The sequence below is a fragment of the Melanostigma gelatinosum genome (genome assembly GCF_949748355.1).
Source record: "Melanostigma gelatinosum genome assembly, chromosome: 19".
In the NCBI taxonomy this organism is placed as follows: domain Eukaryota; kingdom Metazoa; phylum Chordata; class Actinopteri; order Perciformes; family Zoarcidae; genus Melanostigma; species Melanostigma gelatinosum.
Genome location: NC_136652.1, coordinates 4269178 through 4293445, shown reverse-complemented (window position 1 = coordinate 4293445; position 24268 = coordinate 4269178). Strand labels below are relative to the sequence as shown.

General features: G+C 43.7%; 2 protein-coding genes across 2 annotated transcripts; both read right to left on the bottom strand.

The window, feature by feature from the left end:
* Nucleotides 1–2578: 2578 nt before the first annotated feature.
* mep1a.2 (meprin A, alpha (PABA peptide hydrolase), tandem duplicate 2) lies at nt 2579–9822 on the bottom strand (the record flags this gene model as incomplete). Its single annotated transcript, XM_079291118.1, has 14 exons — nt 2579–2729; nt 3668–3872; nt 4113–4286; nt 5116–5562; nt 5637–5852; nt 7550–7696; nt 8066–8287; nt 8648–8823; nt 8993–9110; nt 9205–9280; nt 9355–9392; nt 9489–9542; nt 9636–9660; nt 9760–9822. The coding sequence occupies 14 exons, from the start codon at nt 9820–9822 to the stop codon at nt 2579–2581; spliced, it is 2112 nt and encodes a 703-aa protein (XP_079147244.1).
* Nucleotides 9823–12234: 2412 nt separating this feature from the next.
* On the bottom strand, nt 12235–15933 carry mep1a.1 (meprin A, alpha (PABA peptide hydrolase), tandem duplicate 1; the record flags this gene model as incomplete). Its single annotated transcript, XM_079290410.1, has 13 exons — nt 12235–12436; nt 12506–12679; nt 13168–13614; nt 13717–13932; nt 14043–14189; nt 14279–14500; nt 14600–14775; nt 14887–15004; nt 15110–15185; nt 15475–15515; nt 15636–15680; nt 15770–15794; nt 15877–15933. 13 exons carry the CDS (start codon nt 15931–15933, stop codon nt 12387–12389), a joined length of 1794 nt encoding a protein of 597 aa, XP_079146536.1. The 3' UTR covers nt 12235–12386.
* Between the last annotated feature and the right edge of the window lie 8335 nt (nt 15934–24268).

The following is a 24268-nucleotide window of genomic DNA, read 5'->3' as shown; positions in this document are numbered from 1 at the left end:
AAGCAATCCACACACCAAACAGAATGTTGATATTAGGGATCAGCTACATATATTGATTGCCAACCTGATACCAGTGCTCTCTTTCCCCCAAATTGAACCTGCATTTAGTCTGTCTTCTTCAATCATTTGGGATCATTTATATATGAAGTAATTAGGGATTGCCATGGCGCTAAAGCTAAGACGCCAGCCCGCCGTAACTTAAAGGGGAAGTCCACTTACACTCCAAAGGTCAGTTAGCTTTAGGTCATAGCTGGGTTAGCTTAGCCTTCATCCTTCTGGGGCAGTCGGCACTTGCGGTGGCGTTTGGTCCGGCAGGTCTGCCTGGGTGGTCGGAAGATGTTGTGGGCGGTGACTGTCTCAAGATCCACTCCCAACAAATGACATACAATCCCCACCCTTATTTCACCAATGTTGATGAGTGTATCCTGTCATATGCCATAAGTGCTCCAGTAATAAAGACAACACATTTAGACAAAAAAAGGCCACAAGCAAGACATGTAAATGTAGAAATGTAGAATTCTAAATCTTAATTTTCTAAAATATGCTTGAAAATAAAACCTGTTGTACTTCATCTCTTCTCTTGCAGGGCTTTTTCCTTTTTATCGTAGGGTGTTTGGCAGAGAAGAAGGTAGGTTTAATCAATGCTCTATCAGTGTCAGTATGTTCAGTGATTTATTGAAAATCTCCAAAATGCCCTGTGGTCATAAGTAGGGGATTCTTACCTGTACCATGAGAGGCAGGGTTTTGATGCCTTGGGCCTACACATGTTGCCAGGTACTATGTTGCTTAGTTTTACCATCTGCATTTTTTGTGTTACTATTAACAGGTTCGAGATGAAATGATAAAGCTGATAATGGTAAGTTTACCAATGAGGTCTATCCAGAATTAAACCATAAAAGATGGAAACATGCATTATATCTCTGTTTTATTCCACCCTCAGGCAAAAGCAAATGGAAAGAGTGAGAGCACGAAGAATTTGACTTCAACGACATACACGAAAGACAAATAAAGACTGAGGTCAGTCTTCTGTTACGTCATTGGCAGTCTCTTCATCGACTTGTTTCCATGCATTTATTGCATCTTCAATGCCACAAACATCCTTTTGAAACCCATATTGTAGACCCTTCTGTCTGCTTCGCTCTGAAATCTATCTGAGATAACTTGTTTGAATATTAGATCATATTTATACAGTGAGTGCAGTTAGTAACAGTGTGGGCTCCATGGTAGATCTGACAGCTTGATGGAGTAACAGTGGGGGACGGAGCCTAGCGAATGGTAAATTACAACCTAATTTTAAACAGAACACATTAGAGTCAGCAGCATTTCTCATGATTCTAATATTTCCTTATGCAGCAGTGTATTGTTTCGAACAGTTTGGTGAATCTATCACGTGGAAAAAGTAAAGTAGCAATGTAACATTTTATGCGACCACTTTTGTTTGTTTTCCCGCTTTTGTGATAAAAATACATGTTGGACAGTTTGACAAACAGCCAGGTCCAATGCGGCTGCAGTTACCATAGCAACTAGCATCTTCACCAACACGCTACGTTAGGTTGCATGAAGTGGGTCTGTCAGTTCAATCAGCAGTGAATCACTTTTGCACTGCATGTAATCAGAATATATATCGAGTGAGTTTGTGAATCTAGTCTCGTATGCAGCTCCACGTGAAGCCCACAACTCCTAGAGTCGGCTTTGTGTTGGATTATAGTTCCTAGACAGTTACATAAGATGATATGGATAATAGAGATGGATTTCCTAAAATAAGGTCAATTGTTTTATGTTGTTTATCGTATGTTTAAATTACATTTTCATCTCTAAGCTTAATTTAACACGCTTGAGATAAAAATTGTATTCATGAATTAAATATAACTCATTTTGCTAATATGTATGTGTTTGATAGAATTGACCATTATTATTATTAGTTGCTCCAGTACTGACCATTATCATCCTCAGCTGACAAAGATATTACATGAAAACAGCCCCTCCGGGGATTAATAAATCTAGCGAATGCATACATTTTTTTATAAGTGCCAAAGAAATGAAACACAATACTAAATTATTACTGTATTTAGCTGCTTTAAGGAGGGGCTTTAGATTATTACTGACTCAAACCACATTATTGGATGGTGTGCATTCTGTACGACTAGTTTAAGCTGATTGTATTTAGAACATAGAAACTGTTTTTACAGGTTTGGCATGGTTTGATGATTTTAATGTAAATGAACACATTTCTACTTGAACTATAACCTTTATACTCCGTGTGTCTAACCGCTGTATGTATAAACATATGCATTGAAATAAAGGCAAAGAATGTAATGTCTTTCATTGTTCATTATACTATGCATGATTGCGAAGTTTCAATCTCAATCTAAACCACATACCACACAAATTTAACAAACTCTTGCTCTGATTGGGGCTTAATTTCTACAGATTTGTTTCATGTAGGGACACACAAAATACGGGGCTTGCGATGCAATTAGTGTCCAAAAAAGGAAAGTCTATAAACACTTCTCTCTCCAATATTGGAAGCATTTTTTTCTGTGATTCCACTGCTGAATGAATGCAGAAGACACGTGTTTCACTGAGCTCTCCTGATGACGGTGAAGATAGCCAGTGTCAGAATCACGGTCCCTGCTGCACCACCAATGAGAGCTCCCACGATGCCTCCGTCTATGTTCAGTTCTTCACACCTCTTACCAGCATAGTAGGTGGTCTGGGTTGACGCACACCTGAAAATCACAGATTTTTTTAACAAGGAAAAATATTACCTGAGGCACGAATAATTGCTTTGAACTGTATTGTTGGACACACATGCTGAGCTATTGTTTCTTTTTGGCGAAGTACTGAATTTGCTGAGTATTGTGTCATCTGGCTAACAAGAACAGTGGTTGGTTAGCAGTTTGTTGGGAATACAATTTTGTTGACTTTAAAGGAACAGTTTGACATTTGGGAAATGTATTTGCTTTCTTTTTGAATGTTTGGTGAAAAGATCGACACCACTCCATGTATGTGCTTGAAGTATAAAACTAAAGCCAGTTTGGGCGCTAACATGGCATAAAGACTAAAAGCAGGGGAAAGCAGTTTATCCGTCCCCCCAGCACTTCTGTGCAGCAACCTCATGGTGACGTCAAAACTCCAACAAGTCACTGCTTCTACATTTTGTTCACCAAGAAATAGTCAAAGCTTGTAACTGCCAATAAAACCGCTTTACGTGTCTGTTTGTGTATATTTGAAAATAAACAGATTTCTCCTTGATTCCAGTCTTCATGCTTCAAGCTAATTGCCTTCTGGCTCCAGTTCACTTAACAAACAGACATGATAGCGGTACAGATGTTATCATACTGCCTGCAAAAAAAGCTCAAATGTCACAAAATTCCTTTAAGGATACTGCCTCCCTCTGCTTCCAATCTTTATGCTAAGCTAAGCTAAGGGAGACCTGGCTCTAGTTCTGTACTTAACACACAATTTCAACTTATGAGTGCAAGACTGTTGTAAGTGCTTTCTCTAGCTTTAGCCTGTGTCTCATTGACATTGAATTTGAATCCATATTTTTTTGTAAGTGAGGATTGCCCAAAATATATAACCAATTCTCTAGAAATCCAAAATTTTAAAAGTATAGGAATGCAAGCAACGTGTGCTGTATATTAACCCCTGCAAACACACACACCTGCATGAGGCTTTCCCTTCGCTCTCCACACACACGCCTCCGTTGAAACAAGGGTTGGGATGACAGGGGTTGGCGGAACGGGCTTCTCTGTGTTTTGAAACCTCCGGTCTCATTTCCATCTCGCTGATTGGCTCCTCGTCCGTGATGTCATTGCTCGGTGCGGCTGCTTTTACAGGCACCTCGGTCTTGATCAGGTGGGTCAAATCTAAGGAAAAGATCATTAAAAAAGTTCATGAAAATGTCCAATAAAGTACTGGCTCATTCAAGATGCCAATGTTTGAATGTGTAAGAGAGACAAGATTTGAAGTCGGTGCAAAAATGAATTCTATGAAATGAACAAGCTGGAAATGTTCTGAAAAAAATAAGCTATTGTTTGGCAGACCATTTGTCTGATGTAGGAATAGTCTATAGCTGGGTAGAGGAGCTGATATTTTTTGACTCTCACCATTGAAGTCAGCAGTGATGATGAGGTCATTGTCTTTGAGGAAGCTCCTGCTGTGCAGGTGCTTGTGAGAAATGAAAGTGCTCCAGCCAAAGTCTTGACCGCGGAAGCACATGCAGCCGACATCCCACAGTGCACCTGAAGTAGCTGTTGGTCTGTTCCAACGAGGATGAGTGTCTGAGGGGGGGGGAGAATAGACAAGAAAAACAAACAAACGTTATCTGTTTCTCAATTTCATATATTTGCGGTTATAATATGATGTGAGAGTGGGAGATGATGCAACTTCTATGATGCCAGGCTTTGAGATACCCGTTCCCTTTGTAAACCCAGGTTTTTTCTTCAGACTTTGTGACTCTCCTACCGAACTAAATGGACCAATTGCGCGCTGTCTATGAAATAATTATTACCGCAAAACCCAACACTGTTGGTGTAAATAAGGCAAAAGAGGAATGCTGGCAGAAGATTCCCAATTGTGTAAAGTGAACATATTTGTTATACCACTCAATGCATTCTCAATGCCTACCGTTTATTTCTAATTTGACGGCTGCACATTCTGCCGCGACAGCGATGCTGGTTTTGTTTTCACCTTGAGAGTTTTAGTCATCGTGGCAAAATGTGGTCGTGGAGACACCTACTGTAGCAGGAACTACCACAAAGGAGGTTCTGAGTACTTTGTCCTGTGTTCATATTTCTTTCTGTCCATGGACTGAGTTTGTCACCACGATAGCGTCACAACCATGCAAGACGCAGTCAAAAAACTTCACATCAAAATGAACGTCGAGTTTGAAAATGGGAGTGATACAGTGTCTGGTGTTGACACTGTATCTGGGGTGGAGCAACAATCTCAAAATCTGACCAAGTGAAAGCCAAACTATCTGCGTGGCTTAATACTATTGTACTATACTATACTGTACTATACTATACTTAATACTATTGGATGTAAATCAGCTAAACCAACTCTTTCATCGGACTCTCTTTTTCCTGACTGTCAGTGACCTGGGCTTACCTGTTGTGAAGCTTCTTGTAGAAGACATTCTCAGTTTCACATCAGGGTCCTGGTCCATGGCAACGATGGTTGCCTGCCTGTTTTCGGCTGGCCACTGCATCACTGCATCATTTACTCCACCGCAGAGGTGCAAGGTCATGCCAACATAGTCTGGGTAGTCACTCTGCATTCCATTCGGGTAAACACTGATACCGAATGAGTGGCCCTCCGAGTTGAAGAAGCACTTGCTTTTCAACGAACCGCCAAGAGGAGTGTTGGCGAGAACCCCGGTGAAGTTGTGGATTTGCCAGACGGCGCTGGGGCAAATTGTTTCAGTAAGGGTGATGTCGTCGATTAAGATGGCACCCGAAGAGCCGGACGATCCTCTGATGCCTTGGAAGAAATAGCGGAACTTCTCTGTCACCTTGAGAGTCACATGGGCTATTTTCCAGGCAGCATCTCCACTTCCTGAAAGAATAAAAAGAAGCTGATTAATTCTATTGTTATTCTGTGCTGGCGCAGGAATGATAAAAACAGAATACCTGCGATGGTGTGGATCTTCCTGACACTGCGCACAGTCCCGGTCCCATCGTCAGTCCTGATCCATATCACCAGTTTGTCCCCAGCTGCTCCAGTCATCTTGTAGAAAAACTGCAGGCACTGCCCGTCTCTCTTGGGGTAGAGGATACGTGACTCCAGCAAGGCGCTGCTTCCCACCGCGCCGGAAGATATGTCAAACTTCATGAAGTAGCCAGAATCTGGAAAGGGAAAAACCTTCGGTACATGAAACGTCAACTGAATTATAGTGATGACGGGGATTGTTTGGAGTTCACCAAAAGGAGCATGTGAGACTCCGAATGTGTATTATATTTTTCTTCTTCGAGCCAGTCTTCCATAAAACCCAGCTCTGTGGAGTGTAACGCTAATAGTGGTCCTATGGAAAGATACTGTGGAGCTTTCCAGCTCCTTTGGGGTTACCTAGGGTCTCTGATTAATCACATTCTTACCTGGTCCGTGAGTATTTCTCTCTTGGCAGGTTTGTTGTGGTGCCATATTCTTTCCATTTTGTAATAATAGATTTAATTGCAAGGCACTGTTCCCTTGATCTAGAACAGGGATTCCCAAAGTGGGGTGCGCGAGCTGCCTCTAGGGGGTGCGCGAGAGGAAAAGTGTAATGGCGGTCTGATGGTGTAATAATATTAAATATAAAAAAAAATGTAATTTTAATTTAAAAACTGTCAGGTGGGACATCTGAAGCTATCAGTCGTAAAAGAGGAGAGGGACAGAGAGAGAGAGAGAGAGAGAGAGACAGAGAGCGAGAGAGGGACAGAGAGAGAGAGAGACAGAGCGAGAGCGAGAGAGAGAGGAATCGGAGGCGAGGGGAACGGAGAGGTGCGTTGGGGAGAGACCGGGAGAAGAAATCGAGCCAGAGTCAGAGGAAGATGAGACGGAGGAGACCGAAAAGGAGGAAGGGATAGCACAGACAAATGGGGAGCACATCGGCCCATCGCGGAGTCAAGGTGAAAAAAGAGGAAACGAGAGTGAGCATCAGACTGGGAAAAAAAGAGGAAATATGATGAAAAGTATGTGTGTCTGGGCTTCACTTGGATTGGCAACGCAGATTGCCCAAAGCCACAGTGCGTGGTGTGCAGCGAGGTTCTGGCTAACAGTCTGAAGCTCTTATTTACGTCGCCACCTGAACACCAAGCATGCCAGTGCAAGTCAAAAGCCCCTTACATTGTTTATATCGAAATTGGAGGAGTTACAAAACAGCCAAAAACAACTGGAGTCTCATTCATGTGTTGGTCTATAAATGACGCACTACGGGCTTCATATCTGGTTACAGAATAGCGAGAAAGGGGCTACCGCACACAATCGCCGAAGACGTGAGCTCGCCAGCTGCCAGAGAGATGGTGGAATGTATGATTGGGGAGAAAGAAGCAAAAAAGTTGGACATGATCCCGGTGTCCAACAACACTGTGTCGCCGCATCGATGCTTTGTCCGAAGACATCCTGGCTACATTAGTCGCTCATTAATTGTAAATTAAATGTGATAATCTGCCTCTGAGCCTGTGCGTGTGTCCTCGCATCCGTATTGCTCTTTAAAAGTGACGCCTTGTGTCACTGAAAGTTATTGAAACTTTGTTGCAGTGTTTCAGGGTGTTTTCACACCTTCAGTTCGTTTGCTTTGTTGCAGTTGCTCCTTTGTTCGGCTTGTGTTCACACTGCAACATTTAACAGTGGACTAAATCTTGTAAACAAATGCCACGCGCGAGCAAACTGTTCTCTCATTGGTCCGATTCTTATGCGGCTATGAAGGCTTAAAAGGTTCTGTTGCTTCTTTCTTTTTTTTTATTAAGGGGGGGGGGGGGTGCGCGAACCCGGTCGGGATGTAGAAGGGGGTGCGCGGCCTAAAAAGTTTGGGAACCGCTGATCTAGAACATAAGTTCAGTACCTCTACATAGCCCTGCCACGGTGTGGTCCATATCAGCAGGACTGCTCAGCGTCTGGACCCAGTCTGCGTTGTCCTCCTCGTTCTGGATCATTCCACAGATGTTGATCAGCTCAAAGGAGCACTGGTCCAAGAGACTGACTGTGTTGGCTGGAACAGGAAAGTTAGCGACAAAAAATATTTTCTGGGGTTAATATGGAAGATTTTCAAAGTACTAATGGGATTTTTACGGCAAACAAATATCTGTGGCTGTTATTTTATTGCAGAAAGACATATTTATTGACTTTTTGGCCACTAGGGGGCAGCTGAACAAGCTCCACATTGACTCGGAAAGGTGAGGGGGGTCGTCAGAGTTGGGTGACAGTTATTTTAGTTCAGCTTTAAGAGGACGATGTAAATGTATTTCAGATCTAGTGTGACATAAAATAAGTACTTTACTTTACTTACACATCACTTAACCACTTTCCCTGCCAGGATACCTTCTCTAACCCGTAGGCGGGCAGGAAAGGAGACACTCACCACAGTCGTACATGCGGTTGAGCCTGGTGATGTCGACAGCACTGAAGTCCAGCCGCTGGCCAATGACCTCATTGAAATACGGTATGGTGGTGGTGATTGTGGGGATGCTGTCGTTCTTGTTGAAGGACAGCGGCCTGTAGTGCATGATGGACTCGTAATCATATGGCGTGTTCAGATCAGTGATGAAGTCATCCTCATACTTGTTGAAATTGTGCTCCTTCCCTGTGAGGAGAAAATAACATCGCCATGTAGACAGTCAAGTGATGGTGTATCAACGCCTACAAACAGTGCTCCCACATAACATATGTACTGTATATGTAGAAGCTGTAAAACATATCCTTTGAAAAGTATGGTTATTTGTTGAAATTCACTTCCTTGTATTTTTTCTTTTTTCAGAAAATGTAAATTTACATTTGAAAACAGACTTACCACTGCATGACTGATTAAAACGCACAGCCTAATTTTCGTTCGGTGTATATTCAATGTTCTCAATGAATATCTCTTTGAACTTGGAGTATTTATTTAATCCTGGTCACAGGCCTGAATGAAACAAAACAAACAAATGATACAATTGTGACCCACCTTCTTCAATCTGGTCCCACCAGATTTTGACATAGTCGTCTCTGTCTGAGCGAGACTGTTCGTGGTAAAAGCCCAGAGCATGGAGGAGCTCGTGCTGCACAATGGCCTTGGTGTCACACCTGGCCCCAATGGACACATTCTGGCCTGTTCTATCGTCTCCAACATACGACCAGCATCTGCATTGATAGAATGGAGGTTTGAAATCACAACCTGACCAAGCGAACGTTCTGTTAGTGCTCTCTGACTAGCATTTCGTCACGAGATGTCCACATCGTAACGCTTTTGATGACACGGCATGATCCCATAAAGTTGTGCAACAGCCACACCCGAGCCAGTGCAGCTCACCCAGACAGCTTGGTGAAGGAGACGTAGCTGCTCTCTCCCTCATAGGGCTTGAAGTCCACGCAGGATCTCAAACGGTACTCCTCAAAAGCCTGGAGGATCACACCTTTAGCATTCAGTTCTAGGATAAAGGGAATTCCATATTAGCATGTGTATATTTACCTTCTCGTTAGATTATTTGTTGGTGGAAATGTACTCTGTCGTGCACAGTGTACCTAAAGAATCAGTTAAGATGTAGGGAATGGGAAACTTCCATCTCAGTGTTTGATTGAGGATTGCATTCCTGCTGGGCTGCAAGGCACATTGGAAGGGTTCAGAATCTGCTTTTGAGTTCTTGACAAACATCTCATCTCTAAGATACTTACATCAATAGCGATGTCTCCCTCAAACAGGTGGTTTAACCCTTAAGAAACACAGGTTTAGTACTTAATGAATATGAATGAACAAAGCACATAAACACATGTATCGGAAGGAGACAGGGCTTTAAAAAAGACGATACCTCTATTGATCTCAAGTATGTCGTCCCTCAGTTCACCAGCATCTGCATAATCACCTGGAAGATAAATGTATTGTTACTGCGAAAAAAGGGTTATTTTTAAAAACATGCTTGTTTTACGTGTATGTGATCAAGTTAACGGGAACAAACCGGTACGTGTAGGAACAGCTTGCACCTGTTGCACAAAAAGAGGTACGTCAAAATTGAAACCCCTCCACAGAGACTTTTTTTTTAATTTCTACTCTCAATGTGAATGAATTACAAATGCCCCTACCGTCAAAACCACAAAGATTCCGATCAGCGCGGCGATTTTACTCAAACCGTCCCCGGAGCCCATGTCGCTATAGACCCGAAGGTGTTTCTCTGAAGCTACATGAACATGCCCATAAAGACAGCAGCTGGAGGGGAACTTTGATCAGGATTGTGGTGTTCAATGAGTAACAGGCACTTCACACGTGTCCTCGCTGCCTCTTATACAACTGACATGTTGTCGGGTGTCCTGGCATGCACGGGTAATGGCGGCACAATAAGCTGTTGACCCTGTACAGAGGCACCAGAATCAACTGTAGGATAATATGAACTCTGATCTTAAGTCGAATAAAAAAGGCTGTTATGTTGTTAGTGGGTTTGACCTCTGACCCCTCTGTTGCTTGGGGATGGAAATTTACCAAGTCATGTAGGCCACAGAAAGCATCCTTGTGAGGAACAAAACCATGTCCTCTTTGTGTTAGAGACATAGGTGAATAAGAAAACATTAAAACTAGTAGAGAGCAACATGAGTTTTCTGAAATTGTATGATTGAATATTGAAATGAGGCATTATCTTATTAAATGTGTGCTGATTTGCGTACATTTCCAGAACAGAAATGTGAACATTGATGAAGCCAGGTTCAAAATTTTTGTTTAATTTTGGTGACATATTAGAGTCAAAGGTTTTTACAGAGGGAAGTTTGAATATCTTCTTGTATCACTCCATAAATCAGAAAATACTGTCAACAGATGTATGAAAATCAATTTTCTCCATGTTTTAAGAAATAAAATGTTCTTTAAATCAGGCTATAAACAGTATATGAACAAACCCCTCAGTAACATACTGTAGATGGGAATACAACTGGGAAGTTTGGTGTATGTAAGTGCAACTGAAGTGGAGATTTCTAACTTTTAAAGATATGTTTTGTAAATTGACATACGTTTTGAAGACACGACAGGTGAATAGGGTAAAAAAAATAACTAATAGATATCACCATGAAACTTCCCCAGTTGGTTACTTACATAAAGACAATAATGTTTTGTATTACAAGTTTTCCGAAAAACTGATGTTTAAATATGCAATTTAGGCATTATATAATGGTAACTTTTGGTGAATTTAGGAGAAATCTACAGATGCAAATAGACAACGTAGTAAAATAAACACTTTAGTGTATTTTGGATGATTTCCTTCCACTAGTCTGAAAGAATACATGTTATGGAAGCCAAACAGACCAAAACCTCAAACGTGACCAGCGCATTAAAAAAGACCAATGGTTTTTTTTCCAGGGATTTGTCGCCTTAACTGATTGATGAGAGTGGTGATGCCTTCAGGGTGTGCATTAAAGAGTTTGCCTCGAGTGCCGGCACTTGTAATCTTCATTTACAACTTGAATCTGTCGTGCCATAACACCACTAGAACCTGATGACCTGCTTTATTACATGTTTCTCTATCAAATGTCAATGCAGCAGATTTCGTTGATATTAAAGGAGGACTTGAGTAATTTATTATTGCACCTCCACAAAGTTCAGGGACTTAAAAAAATAATGGTGAAAAATTGAATTGGCAGAGGACGACGTCTGAACTTTTCATCCCCAGTAAGAGTGAACCCAGTCTGACAATCAGGCTGGGTTTGCATTTTGTTACACTTCATTCATTCAGCCTGACATGCTGTTCCTGTTATACAAAATAGTATCGTCAGTCAGGAAAGTCATTGGACAGTATGTCGTGACAAAATCATAAAAGGTCATCGTATAATATGTCACAAATAATATTTTGATATATGTCATAAAAAGTAATACAACTTCACAGTATAGCAAGTCAAAGAGTAATATTATAATATATCATAAAAAGTCATGCAAATTCATCGTCAAAAAAGTGAAATAATAGTAAAAGTATGAAAATACTTTTAATAAAAACTAGTATAGTATGTCATAAAGACATATAATATGTGATATATAAAGTAATAAATGTCATAGAATAGTATTTTAAAGTCTTATTATAGTATGTGGTAAAAAGTAATAAAAAAGTCATAGTATAGTATATCAAAAAACTCATTATAGTATATCATAGATTATAGTCATAAAAAGACATGGTGGTCTTTGATTCTGTGCTTAAGCTGTCCGTAGACCTGTTACATCCTTTAGGTTGCTTCTAAATTGTTTGTATTAATGTGTTTCGTGCTTTGCCCTGAGCTTAACATGATATAATACAAATACCCAACGTTTGAACTGTCAGAATCAATAAGCTTCCTGTTTTCCCATGCTCATTCATCTTTATTCTGTTACCCTCACACAGCCTCGTGAGTTCCCATTCGTCCTCCTTCAGTCTTCTTTGATAGATGACGCTCTTTAAAAGCTTATTATACACAAACACTATTGCAACATTTATTCATTGATGATGTACCAGATATAACTTTACATTTGAAGTTGTTTTTTTATGATGTGGATAACTCTTATATTGTGTCACAGCAGCAATCTTCCATCTTTTCCTCATCTTCACAGGTCATTCTTCGCATCCCAGCTGCATATGTTGCATCTGATATTTTCAAATGACAAAAAAAAATAAAAGTCAACATACAAGTGTGATGTAGTATTTGAAATAGAAGTCAGATGCCTTACCTCCAGTTAATCATGATTCAAATCCTGAGTGGCCTTACTCCTGTGGTTTAATGGGAACTTCTGTTTTGATCAGGGATCTTATGTCTGTGGACGAAGAAATAATCACCGTCATGCGCGCAACACAAAATGATACTGAACAAGAAGACCACTTACCCTCAAAGTCGACGAAGATGATGAGGTCGTCATTCTTGAGGTAATTGCGCCTCTTGAGGTCAAAGTGCTTGATAAAGTTCCTCCAGCCCCACGATTCGCTTCTGTAGCAGCCGCAGAAAGGGTCGTACGTCCCCACCTTAGAGGGATTGTCCCAAAACAGCTGTCCGTCTGGTGCTAGAGGACACAAAGACACAGAGCTGCCATGTGAGGACGGATCCCATCGAAGAGCAACCTGTGACTTCACATCGGTCGCATCGCAGCCATTGCATGGATTGTCTTGACATTTTGAAGAGCTGTTCGCCAGAGGAAGGACTTTGGTGATTCCCTGACTTTAGCACCATTTGTGCTCTTTGAGTACAATGTCTCTCATCTACCAGACACATTCACTTCCCCTTCAGGATAACTTGTAATAACTTTCGGTGCTCACAGAGCTGCTAGCATGGACACACCAAGAACACTACACGAACATGTTATGTAAGATCTGCACTACAACATTTGGAGATGTCTTCAGTAGTTGTTCGCTCCACAATTTTAAGTTGACCTTTTTGTTAGCTCATGCATTGGAAAGCACTTTTTTTACATAACATTTGCTTGTTTAAATGGATCTATAAATATTGTTTCACAGTCCAATCTAACATGCTGGAGGACAGTGGAGCGCTTACTCTTCCTCATATCGGTGGTGAGGCTGCGAGCGGAGGACATCCTCAGCTTAATGTCTGGGTCTTGGTCCATCACCACCAAGGTGGCCTGTCTGTTTACCGCCGGCCACTGCATCACCACATCGTTGTCCCCGCTGACCAGGTGGAAGTACAGCCCCACGTAGTTCCCGGTGTAATCAGTGTAACTCGACAATGGCATGACACGGACACCGTAGCCGTAGCCCTCGGGGCTGTAGAAACGAGGGCTGTCAATAACGGTGCTGTTGTTGGCCGTTTCCATGGTCTTGGAGAAGTTCTGGATCCTCCACACGGCGTTGGGGCAGCGTGTCTCGGTCAGGCTGACGTCGTCGATGTAGATGCCACCGGCGGAGGCCGCTTGGAAAGAATAGCGGAATTTCACCCCTACCTCCATCGGGACGTGGGCGATCTTCCACGTGTGGTCAGAATCCGCTGGGTCACAGGAAAAGGACAAGATAACACATGTGACTACGAGTGGCAACATTGTATGTTGGGAAATGTGTCCTCCATAAACATGGGCACTTCATATTTCACCATAAAAAGTGTGTATTTTCTTCATTCTACGAACGGTGCCTGTGCCGTCGTCCGTCTTGACCCAGATCACCAGCCTGTCCGTGGAGCTTCCGGTCATCTTGTAGAAGAACTGCAGACACTGAAGCTTCCTCTTGGGGTAGAGGGTTCGGGATTCCAGCAGTGCAGACTCCAGAGGCTTCCCAGTCATGGTGCTGAAGTGCATGAAGTACCCAGCATCTAGAGTAGGGAAGAACAAGGAAAGCATCTTGCAGCATACAACTTCATTTTTTTCTCTCATGCTGTCAGTAATTGGGATTTTTAATTGGGAGGCAATAGTCCACTCTGACCTCTGCATCTTCCCAGGAGGGTGTGATCCTCTGCACCCACACTGCTCTTGGTGTGGACCCAGTCGGCATCGTCGGAGGAGGCCTGGATCATCCCACAAATGCTGGCATACTCAAAGGCACACTGGTCCAGCAGGGTGAGAGGACCAGCTGGGGAGGGAAGAGGGTCATTTCCAACTTCCAAGGAAAACAGATGAACATATCAAAGTAGGGAACTGAACCGTGCAGCATATACGTACAGCAGTTGTACATTCGGTTGAGCCTGAGCGTGTCCATCTCGCTGAAGTCCAGATACTGGCCAATGATGTTGTAGAACTCCGGGATTTTGGTGGTGATGGTGGGGACGGATTCGTTCTTATTGAAGGAGAAGGGCCTGTAATGCATGACGGACTCGTAGTCGTACGCCGTGTTTTGGTCGGTGATGTAGTCGTCGCTGTACTTGTTGAAGTTGTTTTCAAGTCCTGTGGTGGAAATTTCACATCGATTTAGTCATTCTTAACTACGTAAAATGCCTTAAGAAGGGTCGAAGGTCGCTGCGTGTTATCAGATCCCGGACGTACCCGGCGTCACCTGATTCAGCCAGATGTTGACGTAGTCGTCCCTGTCTGTGCGGGACTGTTCGTGGTAAAACCCCAGAGCGTGGAGCAGCTCGTGTTCAATCACCGCCTTGTGGTCACAGCCCGACCCCAGGGACAGAATCTGGCCGGTCTGCTGGTCACCAACGTTGGAGAAACACCTGGGCGCAGTAGGAACAGTTAACTTAAAACCGGGTTAAACAGGCAGAGAGTTATCAAGTTATTGCAAATTTTAACTCCGTGAACTTTTTTTTGCAAATGCAGCCACTTACCCTCCTCTCTTTTCAAACTTGATGAACGTCTTCTCTCCCTCGTAAGGCTTGAAGTCAATGCAAGACTTCAGCCGATACATTTCAAAAGCCTGGTGGACGCAGCCCTTGGCGTTCAGGTCTGAGAACAAAAACAAAAGAAAGTCACAAAAGAAGACACAGTTTTCTTTCATCCCCGGAGAGTCATTGAACGGTGGAGAGTGAGTATAGTGAAAAAGAAACTCACCCAAATCATCGCCCAGAATGAAAGGAATTGGAAATTTCCATCTGTATCTTTTGTCAATCATGGCATTCCTTCCTTCCTGTAGCACGAGAGAGGTGTTTTAAAAAGTAGCAAAACAAATGATGTGCATAAACCTAATCGATGCTCATAAAAACACGCACACACACACAATAAAGCCCATCTTGTTATCTGAAATAGATGTAGCAGTAAAATTACTCAAGAGCAAGAGCGCCAACAGTCCCGTCCGCCTGACATGTGACACATCGGAGCAGAGCTGCCAATAAAGCACTCAAGAACGAATTAGCAATGATTCAGCAAAATCAGTTTTTCTTAATCATAACAAAACATTCCATTAAAATACAACTTACTGGAATTAAAATGTCCCCTTCTAGCAGGTTGGCGTCTGATCCTGTAGCACAGGAACAACATATTTATATTTAAACCAGAAACACACACACACACACAGCTTAGATCAACACTTCACACATTGCTACAGGATCCGGAGCAACGAACAAATGCTATAGCTCACCCAGGTTCAGGATGGGGTTCTCGTCCTCGCCGTTCTCGTACACCTCTGGAACACAAGCACAGACATGGCTCAGACTCTTCTCACAGCCTGTCAACAGTTGTTTGTTGGAAGAAATAGTTTAGGATCTGACGTACCGTGTACTTCAGGGGAAACGGGTATCTGATTGAAACAAAAAACAGTGTGAGTCGTCACCCGGTTAATCACATCACACTTCCCTCATCGTGAATGGGTAAATACTTACAGTGTATGAAGTGGTGAGGGCCACTAGACCAAACCATAACAGGGCTCGCTCCATCATCCTGCTGTGTCAAGTAAACAATGCCGCTTTGCTTTAGATGCGCACGTTAACAAGATATGACCTTTAGCCCTTGAATGAAGTTGACGCCGGTTCCTCAGAGTACCTGAGGGACTTTGGCTCTTCGATGTTACTGATTGGTGAGCTGATTTATGAAAGGTATTTTATGTGCAAAAGGCTGCAGTGGAATGCTATTTTTTATTTTTTTTATTTACACTACCTGCCCCTGTTATCTGGCTCATTATCAGATTTTGTTTTAACATCTCATAGTAACCCTGAATTCATAAATGTTATCATGTTTATGTGACATAACAACAAACGTTTTTTTCAGATTTACTTGAGATAGAAGCGAGTTCTACCAACATTGGCTTTGGTGTTCTTTACAATGAGCTAATTCAACCGCTAGATGGCAACAAAATGCCCCAAACCAGCACTGTTATTGTGTAAACCCAGTTTATTCACAACAAGTAGGAGCAGATTGAGTCTGGATTTTCAACAAAATAAGAGGTAAAATAGACCCCAAGTTAAGACCAGCAGTTGTTTTTTATGGTTGTGGATTCATATTTTGACTGGAAGAAATCATTAGTGTGACAGGTGTTCCGGTGAGTCTTCGGATTGACTGGGTTTTCACAATATTCAGTATTCTTACGGATACCTGTCAAATGAGTACCCGTGTAACGTTACCGGGGTTCTCTAGGAATATAACTAGAGTGTATTTCCTTTCACTACCTGGATGTCATATTTTAAGAGTGTACATGCCGTTACAGCGAGAGTCAGATGTAACGTTAGGGAGTAGTGGTGTGACGCTAAGGTAAACGGCACATGTAGCCTACTAGATATTTAGTGACGTTATATAATGATGTAAATGATAACACTATTTAACTTAACACTAGCTGGCGGTGTTGCAGAAAACTTAAGCGAGCTGATGCTAACGTTACATTTTACGCCGCAGTCCCACGTTACGTGAACTCAAATCGCACCCGTGCAAATGTATCGTGAAAGAGAGAGTATTTCAGACGACACACAAACTATGATACTCACAACTTTTAACGTTACACTTTTCGTCGTAGGCAACGTTAGCATAGCTCATTAGCATAACTCACGAGCAAGTTAGCTAGTGTTAGTGTAACCTCTGTGAAGATGTCTCCTGGCTAAATGAATCTCTCGGGGCTGGTCAGGCTTGTGGTAACAGCAGGTTTATTCCACATCTGCATTTATGACAAAGGACAACATGGAAGAATGGGTCATCTTGCGGACACCTGCGCATGCTCTGTCTTCAGTAAATCCTCCGTCACGTTCAGGATTACCCATCGTCGACATTGATACAGTGATCGTATAGTGGGTTTAATTTCATTTAAATAAAATAGCCGAAATAGAACATAAATTGTCTCTCTTAAATGTATGAGGAGAATTACAAAAGTATATATAACCAAAAATATATTTATACAGATTTCTCACACTGAACTGTTACCTTTTTCATTTTATAATAACAATTGTATAACTGAGTAAACATGTAGACGAAAGAACATACTGTAACATACCTGCATTTATGACAAAGGACAACATGGAAGAATGGGTCATCTTGCGGACACCTGCGCATGCTCTGTCTAGAAAGACGGCATCAAGTTAGTATTAGCTAACGTTAGCTGTATTGGCAACATTTTTACTGGCAATAAAACACATAAAAAACATATAGTTAACTTAATAAAAACATGGCGAATATTATCTAAGACAAATAACATTCAACAAAATAAAGCCAGCTCAACTCTTGTGTACTTTTAAAGTTAGTTAACATTATATTGTCCACGGACATTCACGGACCCGTTACCTTCAGTAAATCCTCCGTCACGTTCAGGATTACCCATAGTCCCTTGCGTCTAGATTACCTCATAGTCCTTTGGGGATATTCAGTGCAGGTACACATTTATAACAGCAGGTGGCGGACTTTTCCCATTTAGCGGGATTTAACCTGAACCTCTTCAACTATGTTACATACACCCCCCTTAAATCCTGCTAAATTTGGGCACATTGAATGAGAGAAAAAAAAAAAAAAGATACAATTGACAAAACTCCAATTGCGTAGACATAAGAGCATAACCAGTTCAGTCAGTTAGAAACTTTTCACTTGGAATTAAGTCAGCAAGGGATTGGCCAATCCCCCCACCAACATAGACACAAAAAGATGCCGTGTACACCTCTCATTTTGTAAACCCTGCTCTATGACATAGGCAACTGTAAGATACCTCAGTTAAGTGTAAAAAAAACTCAAAATAGTCAGCATTCTAACCAGAAAACATGTTCCTCACAAAAGAAACCAAAGAATCAACTGATGACACTGAGTCATCTACAATCTGTTCATTCACTTCACAAATGAGTCGAACTGGAGGTTTTACAGGTCTACCTGCCCTAGTGCAAAGTGGAGGTGGCTGTGCGCAAACTACATGGTCCTGCGTGAGTGCACCTAGCTGTGTGTCAGTTGCCTGTTTAGGGGAGGGGATATGTAGAGCTTCCTCTGCTGAAGGCTGGGAAGGTACTTCCTGGGACACCACACATCCAGCAGGTGGACCAGGGGAAGGCAACTGTGCAGCTTGAACTGAAGGATCCGAGGTATTCAAAACCTCACACACAGTATGTGGGACCACAGTCACTCCAGTCTCCGAGGGCGGAGCGCTCACAGCCACAACAAGAGAACAATCGGGTTGGCTGGCTGTAGTGTCCCCATCACTTGCATCATCCATTTGTAGGAGCCAGTCAATTGTCTTTGCCACACCGTCCTGTACAGCAACAGGAACCACTGGATCACATTGTCCACTTCCAGCAACTGAAGAGCAGCTTGACTCCAAGGCGTCGTCACCTTCCATCGGGAGAAAACTCACAGGGAGTAGGAGGTTTCTATGAACAACTTTTTCTCTTGATGTCGCAGGATCTTTGATGCTGTACACATTGATTCCAGGCCTCACAGATGCCACTTCATAAACTGTGGACTCCCATTTGTCTGCAATTTTCCTCTTGCCTCTCTCGCCGCGATTTGCAAGCAAGACTCTGTCGCCAACAGTGAGGGGTGACCCTTTTGCTTTGCGGTTGTAGTTCTTCGCCTGTCGAGCCTGTTCTGTCCGACTGTTCAGCCGGGCAATTCGTGCAGCTTCAGACAGGTCATGTTTCAAGCGAGAGACAACCTCATGGTGGTCAACAACAGCACCATGAGGGAGGGCATGCTGGAACACAACATCGACAGGCAGACGCGGAATCCTCCCAAACATGAGAAAGAAAGGCGCAAAACCTGTTGTCTCGTGTTCAGTGCAGTTGTAGCAAAACGTCAGCATCTCAAGCATTTGTGGCCACCTGGCTTTGGACTGGGGCGGTAGAGCCCTTATCATGTTCCCAAGAGTCCTGTTGTATCGCTCGACAACTCCATTCCCCATAGGATGGTACGGGGTGGTATGTGATTTTTGAATGCCAGCCATCTCCAGGAGCTCCTTAATGAGATGACTCTCAAAATTGGCTCCCTGATCCGAATGGATGCGTTTAGGGAAACCATATATGCAGAAAAAGTCATTCCAGAGACGGCGGGCAACCTGCTTCGCTGACTGATTTTTGCATGGGAATGCGTGCGACAGTTTGGTAAAGTGATCCGTGACAACTAAAACATCCACACTCTTCTTGTCAGTCTGTTCAGCAGTCCAGAAGTCAATACACACTAGTTCCATTGGTTCAGAGGTGCAAATGCTTTCAAGAGGAGCACGGCCGTTAGGCTCTGGGGTCTTCCCAACCACACAGCGAAAGCAGTTTTTCACGTGATTGATGATGTCACGTTCCATCCCTATCCAAAAGAACCTCTGCCTGGCGAGAGAAAGTGTGCGTGCCTGCCCCTGATGACCAGATGAGTCGTGGAGGCCATGGAGGACTTGGGTCTTCAGGGAGTCTGGAACAACAACCTGGTGAATTGACATGTTCATTTGTCTGTCTTTCTTTACCTTGTACAACATGCCATCCTTTATGGAGAGCTTGGGCCATTGTCTCAACAGTTTCATCACTGCACGAGACTCACCAGCACGTTCACGCCTAGAGGGTCTCCTGCGACGCCGGACGTAAAAGAATACTCTGCTTAAGACATCATCCTGCTCTTGCAGATTAACCAGTTCACTCTTTGGTAGCGAATCAATCTGGTTGACATCGGCAAGCTGGAGAATAGCTGGTCCTGTGCCTCTCACTTGACTGACACCTCCAGAGTCATGTGCATCCAACACAGCCGAGACATCCTGTGAAGAGAGAGACCCCTGCGGCGGAGGCGGTGGAGTGACAACAGCTCCCTCTTCGGACTGATCAACAACCAACTGGCAGTTAGTAGTACATCTGAATGCATCTTGTACTGTCCTATCCACCATTCCATTTACATTGTTCAGTAATGAGGCATACGGTTCAGTCACAAGACGGTGGCCTATGCATGACTGGACAAATGGCTCCCTACTCAGTGCATCGGCAACCACATTCTTTGTGCCAGGGACATAGTTTAGGTCAAAACTGTATGCTGCAAGCCTTGAAACCCATCTTTGTTCACATGCATCTAACCTAGGCTTAGTTAAGATGTATGTCAATGGATTATTATCCGTCCAGACTGAGAAACATCGCCCTTTTAGCCAATGGCTAAATTTGTCACAGACCGCCCATTTAAGAGCGAGAAACTCCAGCCGATGTGCTGGATAGTTCAGCTGGGAGTGTGACAGTGTCTTGCTGGCAAACGCCACTGGTCTGGCAATCTTTCCATCAGGAGGCAACTGCGAGAGTACAGCTCCTAGGCCATCAAAGGAGGCGTCAACAGCGAGGATGAATGGTGCATCAAAATCTGGATGGGCCAACGCGACACTGTGCACAAGCTCATGTTTCAAAGTTCTGAATGCTTCCCTGCACTCATCAGTCCAGTCAGTCGGGGACAGTTTAACATGGCCTCTTTTGAATTTTGGTTTATGGCCTCTTCCTCTTTTGTGTGGTGTGGGAGGCTCAGCCACAAGGTTGAACAGTGGCTTAGCTTTAGCTGAACATCCCTCAATAAAATGATGGTAGTAGAGAACCATTCCCAAGAAAGATCTGATTTTCTTAGCACAAGGTGTTTTCCCATCAGAGTCCATCAGATCAGCTTCCTGCACATCATTTATAGCCTGTACTTTACTTGGATCCGTCCTAACACCATCTCCACATATGATGTGTCCCAGAAACTTGACAGACCGGCGAAGAAAGTGGCACTTCTTAGGTGCGAGCTTCAGGTTGTTAGCAGCAAGGCGTGAGAAAACCATCTGCAGACGCTCAAGTGCAACCTGTTCAGATGGAGCAAACACCATAAGGTCATCCAGGTAGCATAACAGACTTGTGAAGTTCTCATCGCCAAAGATGGACATCATCATTCGCATAAAAGTGGCAGGACTGTTTGTCAGGCCCTGAGGCATCCTGTTATACTCATGGAGACCGAATGGGGAGGAAAACGCTGTGTATTTCTTGTCGTCCTCGTGCAGCCTGACATTGTAGAACCCTGATGTTAGGTCCATTGTGGAGAAGAACACATTGCCACCAAGTGCAGCAAGGGAGTCTGTCTGATGAGGCAACGGATGTGCGTCCTTCACTGTTCTTGCGTTCAACCACCTGAAGTCATTACAGATGCGAAGATCCTTTGTCGGCTTGACAACCAGGACGAGGGGAGATGAATACTCGCTCTGAGATTTACGAATTATTCCCAATTCCTCCATCTCATTCAGAGCTGTACGAAGCTTGTCATAATGGCACGGTGAGACCCGCCTGAATGGAAGTCTGAAGGGCTTGTCATCCACTAAGCGGATTCTGTGGACAAAATCTGCCGCCTCACCACAGTCCATTTTGTGCCTCGAAAAGGTGGACTCATACTGCTCAATGAGCTGCAGCAGCTTATCCTTCCATTCGAGGGAAACTTCACAAGATGAGAGGTCCACGTCCTGCAGGCCCATGTCATTTAGGATGCGCGATATCTCCTCTTCCGACCTTGGTGCAGGTGGTGCGCTCTGTGTGTATTGCGCACTGCATTGGATGCGATCGGGTTCAGGTAAGTCCTGCACAGAAAGACAGGGGGACACATCTGCAACCTTTGCATTTCTTTTAATGGTGAGAGGCTTGTCAGTGGGATTTACTATTTTGACTGGAACCCAACCATCTCCCCATAAGAGAGTAACAACCCTCCCCACCATAATTTGAGCAGGCCTGGCTTTGGACTGGGTGGGTTCGATGATGACCGTACTCCCCACTCCAGTGATGTCAGATGCAGGCAATTTAGCCCACACTAAATGTTCAGACATCGGCTGTAGAGTGACACATCTTTTGAGTTTAGCTGTGCCGATTCTGTTTGGCATTGCACCGCCTTCCCATTCATCCGAGTAGGACAGCAGGGATGCCAAATGGGGCAACTTATCATTTGGAGCACTGTTCACTGGAGACGTAATGTTTTGGCCACTAACAGCTTCTTTCATCCGTGGTATGAGCCACTTGATGGCATTGCTGCCGAGAATCATTTCATCAGTTTGGCCTGGCACAACTAGAACAGGAATTATCACCTTATAGCCATAAACTGATGCAGTGAGGTCATACATGGCAGAAGGTGTGATGAGGTGACCCCCACAGCCAACAATAACAAAGTCCTCAGCTGATTTCTTTTCAATGTTAGGGATGGACTGTGAAAGTTTTGTGGCAGCTGCCTCACTTACAGTGCATGCCATAGATCCACTGTCTATTAATGCTCTGAGAACATGCTCTCCATCAGTGGTGACATCTGTGTAGAATAGGCTGTCAGTCTTTGAGAGTCTCTGCAAGCCTTGCACAATCAGTGTTTTTTGTGATGGCACTATGCTGCTGTAGGTGTGATACAATGTTTCATAATCATCAATGTCTGTCAAATCCAAGGTGGGAGGTTCACTCACTTGATCTGCGCTGTCCTCCCCTGCACGCAGATCATTCAGTTTCCCTGCTGACCATAGTCAGAAGGACGTCTTCCCTCTGGGCAGTTGCGTCTTGGGTGGCCAGGTAAGTGGCACAGGAAACAGAGCCTGTTCTCTCGACAGTGTGTGAGGGCAGAGTGAGAACCGTCTTTACAAATGGAACATGGTGTCTCATTTAATCCCTCAACTCTCGGAAGCCTGTTGTTGGAATGTGGCTTTTTGTTGGCTTGAGCATAACCCGGGCCCTGGAGCAACACTTTCTCTAGCATTCCAATTAACCTCTCCAGAGTGGAGGTCTCTTGACTCACAGCCTTTTTCTGTTCGGGGATGTCTGAAACTGAAGTAGCATTAGCACTAACCTCAACTTTATTCATGTTGATTTTGCTACCCCTCTCTGTAGAAGACCTGAGTCCCTTCTCTAGATGGTATTCATCTAACACTTCCTGAACTTCACGAGCCGACCATTTATCCATTGTCTTGGACCTAAAGGTAAGAGCTAGATCTTTACTGGGGCAGTGTCTGATGAACATCCGTGTAACTTCAACACTGGGGTTGTCAAACATTTTACCCTGCTCTTCAAGACCACTTGCAGCAACATCAGCTGCTCGGTTCAGTCTAAGCCAATACTCATATGGATCCTCCTGTTCTTTTGCCGTGGTGGAATAAAAGTCAGCCAGAGGCACAGAGGAGCAGTGGCTCGTACTGAAATGTCTGCGCAGGAGTCCATAGATGGCCTGTGGGTTATGCCGGACATCAACTTCACCGTTTCTTATTCCAAATCTCACAACGTCCTTTGCTCTGCCTCTCAGGTGGATGAGAATTTCCTCAGCCTGATTCTCAAGCTGAACACCACTCTTTCTGATGTAATTCTTCATTGATTCTTCCCATTCGTTAACAGCCAGCGTATCCGAACTCTCCCCTCGGAATACAGGTGGGTCCTTGACTCCTCTCTGAGTTACCAGCTGGACTTGGGAGAGATCCAGTGTGCGGCTGGAGTCTCTCTTTTGGAATGTTTCTTCAGGACTTGTATGCACAGAAGCTGCAGGGCTTGATGTGTTGAGGCGTGACATAATGCTATCAGCTAGCTGCTGCCCTATCTGCTGCACAATAGTGCTCATTTGGTCAACTAGTCTCACATCATCAAGGGGAGGGTCTGGAACTGATGTACTAGTGCACTGTGGTGGATGTAACGCAACTATTGGCTGACTCTGAGGTGTCACTACTTCCCTACGTCTGAAAGGACTGTGCACCAAATCCTCACCATAAGCTGTTCTATCCCCCACCTGACGGTCACCTAGTGAAAATGGAACAGGTGTGGTACGCAGCCCCCTACCCCTGCCAAAACTGATAGGAGTCATATCGGAGGTACCAAATTCATTGAGACT